General features: G+C 68.7%; 1 protein-coding gene across 1 annotated transcript; it reads left to right on the top strand.

Annotated features, from left to right (window-relative positions):
• On the top strand, positions 1 to 2,793 carry CRELD1 (cysteine rich with EGF like domains 1). Its single transcript, XM_014526252.2, has 6 exons — positions 1 to 25; positions 158 to 253; positions 521 to 604; positions 925 to 1,020; positions 1,098 to 1,241; positions 1,442 to 2,793. Exons 2-6 carry the CDS (start codon positions 229 to 231, stop codon positions 1,660 to 1,662), a joined length of 570 nt encoding a protein of 189 aa, XP_014381738.1. The 5' UTR covers positions 1 to 25; positions 158 to 228; the 3' UTR covers positions 1,663 to 2,793.
• The last annotated feature ends 206 nt before the right edge of the window (positions 2,794 to 2,999 follow it).

Below are 2,999 nucleotides of genomic sequence, written 5' to 3'. Positions count from 1 at the left end.
GGCGTCCCGGAACGAGAGCCACCTTGTATGTGTTGGTAGGTAGAGGGCTGGGGCCGGGGGTGGGGGCCGTGACCTGCTGCACCCGGGGGCCTGAGCCCTACGCAGCCTGGAGAGGATGGCTCGGCCCTGGCCTCACCACCGCCTCCCACCTGCAGAGAGTGCTACCGGGCCTGCGGGAGCTGCTCGGGGCCGGAGGACTCCAGCTGCCTGCGCTGCAAGAGGGGCTGGATGCTGCACGACCACCGGTGCATTGGTGAGTCCCCACGGACGCAGGGCTCAGACCGGAGGGCGAGGCGCAGGGTGCAGTGACCCTGCCTGGGTCTGGCAGAACCCGCAGCCCTGGGGTGCTGCTTTCCCTGCGCGATTCTCCACCCGGCCTGGAGGAGCTTCCCCTTCTCCTCAGCTGCCGCAAGAGGGGTGCAGGACTGCACTCCCATCAGAGGAGCGTGCATGGGGGAGCGGGTCTGGGGGCAGTAGCCCTGTGGGCGGTCCCCCGCAGCTGACGCCCCTTCCACCGCAGACATAGACGAGTGTGGCACGGAGATGGCGCACTGTCGGGCCAACCAGTTCTGCGTCAACACGGAGGGCTCCTATGAGTGCCGAGGTCAGCGCCCGTCCAGGGTGTGGGGCATGTTGGGGGCTGGGGCTGGGTTGCGGCTGCTCTACTAGAGCACCTGGCCTGTGCCCCTAGTGTTGCTGCCACCCTGGGCGCATCCTGGCCTGGTGCCCACCCCGATGCCATTGCCCTGGCACAGGGAAGGGCCCCTTCCCCACTTGGCTTGACCTGCCTCTGGGCCTGGCTATGGGCAGGGCACTGGGCCTTGTGGTCCAGGGGAGTGTGTCCTGCTGTCCATCTGTCTGTGGTGGCCCCAGCTTGAGGGGCCTCCCTCCCCTCCCCTCCCCTCACGCCTTCCTGTCGCCCAGACTGCTCCACGGCCTGCATCGGCTGCATGGGCGCTGGCCCTGCCCGCTGCAAGAAGTGCAACAAGGGGTACCGGCGGGACGGCGCCAAGTGCCTCGGTGAGTGCCCCAGCCCCTGCCTTGGTCAGTGCTCCTGCAGCCCCACCACCTCTGACCTCGGCCCCCTCGCCCTGCAGACGTGGACGAGTGTGCCAGCATGGAGGAGCCTGTGTGCTCTGGGGTGCATGAGGTCTGCGAGAATACAGACGGCGCGTATCGGTGCGTGTGTGCTGAGGGCCACGTGCGCAGGGACGGCGAGTGCATCGAGGACAAGCCGCCAGGTACTGCCTCCCTCGGGGGCTGGGGCTGCTGCCGTGGGCAGAGCAAGGCCCTCTCAGGCTGGGATGTGGCCCAGGGGTGACATGCATCGTTAGGGGGCAGCAGTTAGAACAGGAGACTGGGGGGTCCAGGCAGGGGGTGCTGCTGTCTCCCTGGGGCAGAGCCAGGTCAGGCTGGCCCTGACCCCTCCGGGCCCCCGCAGAGTCCCCGCCCAAGGGCTTTTTCGACGATGTGACAGATGACGAGGTGGTGGTGCTGCAGCAGATGTTCTTCGGCGTGGTGATCTGTGCACTGGCCACGCTGGCTGCCAAGGGTGACATGGTCTTCACCGCCATCTTCATCGGCGCTGTGGCTGCCATGGCCGGCTACTGGCTCTCAGACCGCGGTGACCGCGTGCTCGATGGCTTCATGAAGGGCAGATAGTGCGGGCGGCTCCCTGGGCAGGGCGGGCTGTGCCTGGGGCTCAGGCAGAGGGTCCGTGCACATGGGGCCTGGGTGAGAGCGGGCCCTGCGGCTGATGGCATGGCCTGTGCCCTGTGCGTTTCCAGTGCAGCCCCAGCCCCGCACCAGTTCAGAGCCCAGTGGGCCGGACCTCTCAGGGCCAGGCGCTGGCTGTGCCCCCTTGACTTTGCCCCTGTGGGTCCAGTACCTGGTGAACAGCACCCACAGTGCCAGCGGGACTGTGGCATCTCCTGAAGGGCCCCAGTTCAGTTGTGGGGCTTTTGAGTCCCCCAAAGTGGGAGCTGGCCAAGGGGGACTGGTGCCTAGGGGAGCTCCTGTGCTCTGAGGCCAAGGTCCCTGTGGCCCTGGGACTTGACTGGACTGAGGTGGGGCTGTTGGGGACCCAGGCCCTTGCCCTGTAGCCCCCTCCCAGCTCAGGCTGCTCTGCCCTCCCTGTCCAGCCCTATTGCCTCTGCAGCGCCTCTCCTCCCAGAGGGACCCCAGTGTGGCAGCAGCAGCTGTGGGCCCTGCCCTGCTCTGCTGCATTGCAGCTTGTCTACATGAGCCCTGCACTCTGCCTGCCCCGAGGAGCTACCCGGCTGCTTCTCAGCACTCCTGCCAGCCCCTCGCTGCTAGCAGACCCCCGCCCCCGGCTTTGCTGGGCCCTTCGGGGGCCCAGAGCTGCACTGCTGGCCTGCTGTTTCCCAGCCCAGGGAGCTGGCCACCTCCCCCGGCCCTAGTGTGCCACGCCCGCCCTGCCCAGCTGCGAGACCGCCAGGCAGCTGCGAGATGGGCCTGGCACGCTGGACACGGGGCAGTGGGAGGACATCCATCTGCCCTCTTGACTTTAGGGCTCAATGTCCGTGTTAGGCAGGTCCCCTTCAGGGCCTGAGCTGGGGGCAGCTGCAGCACGGCCTGGCAGCAAAGGGCAGTGCCAGGGCACCCTGGGCCTGGCAGCACTGCCCCCAGCCCGGGGCAGGGGCCACCCCCGTCCCCTCCCTGCTGCAGCCCCGGGCTGGGCGGCACTGGGCCCCGCCTGTGCATGAGCCTCCCCCCTGCGCGGCCGCGTGTGTCTGCTGCAGCTCAGGAAAATAAAAGTTCATCCCCCACCGACTCCAGGCTTGTGTTGCGGGCGGGCGCTGCTGGGTTCGGGCCGCACGCGCCCCGCTGGGGGGGTCGGGCTGCCCGCCCCCCGGCCCCGACAAGAAGCAGGCGGGGCGGCTGCGGCACAGGGTTTATTGTCGCTTGGCACAGGGGCCCGGCCGGCCCGGTCACAGCTCGATGGTGTCGCGGGAGAGGCTGCGCGAGTCCACCCGCCG

The sequence above is a fragment of the Alligator sinensis genome, unplaced genomic scaffold (genome assembly GCF_000455745.1).
Source record: "Alligator sinensis unplaced genomic scaffold, ASM45574v1 scaffold469_2, whole genome shotgun sequence".
Taxonomy (NCBI): Eukaryota; Metazoa; Chordata; order Crocodylia; family Alligatoridae; genus Alligator; species Alligator sinensis.
This window is presented reverse-complemented; position numbering and strand designations above follow the sequence as displayed.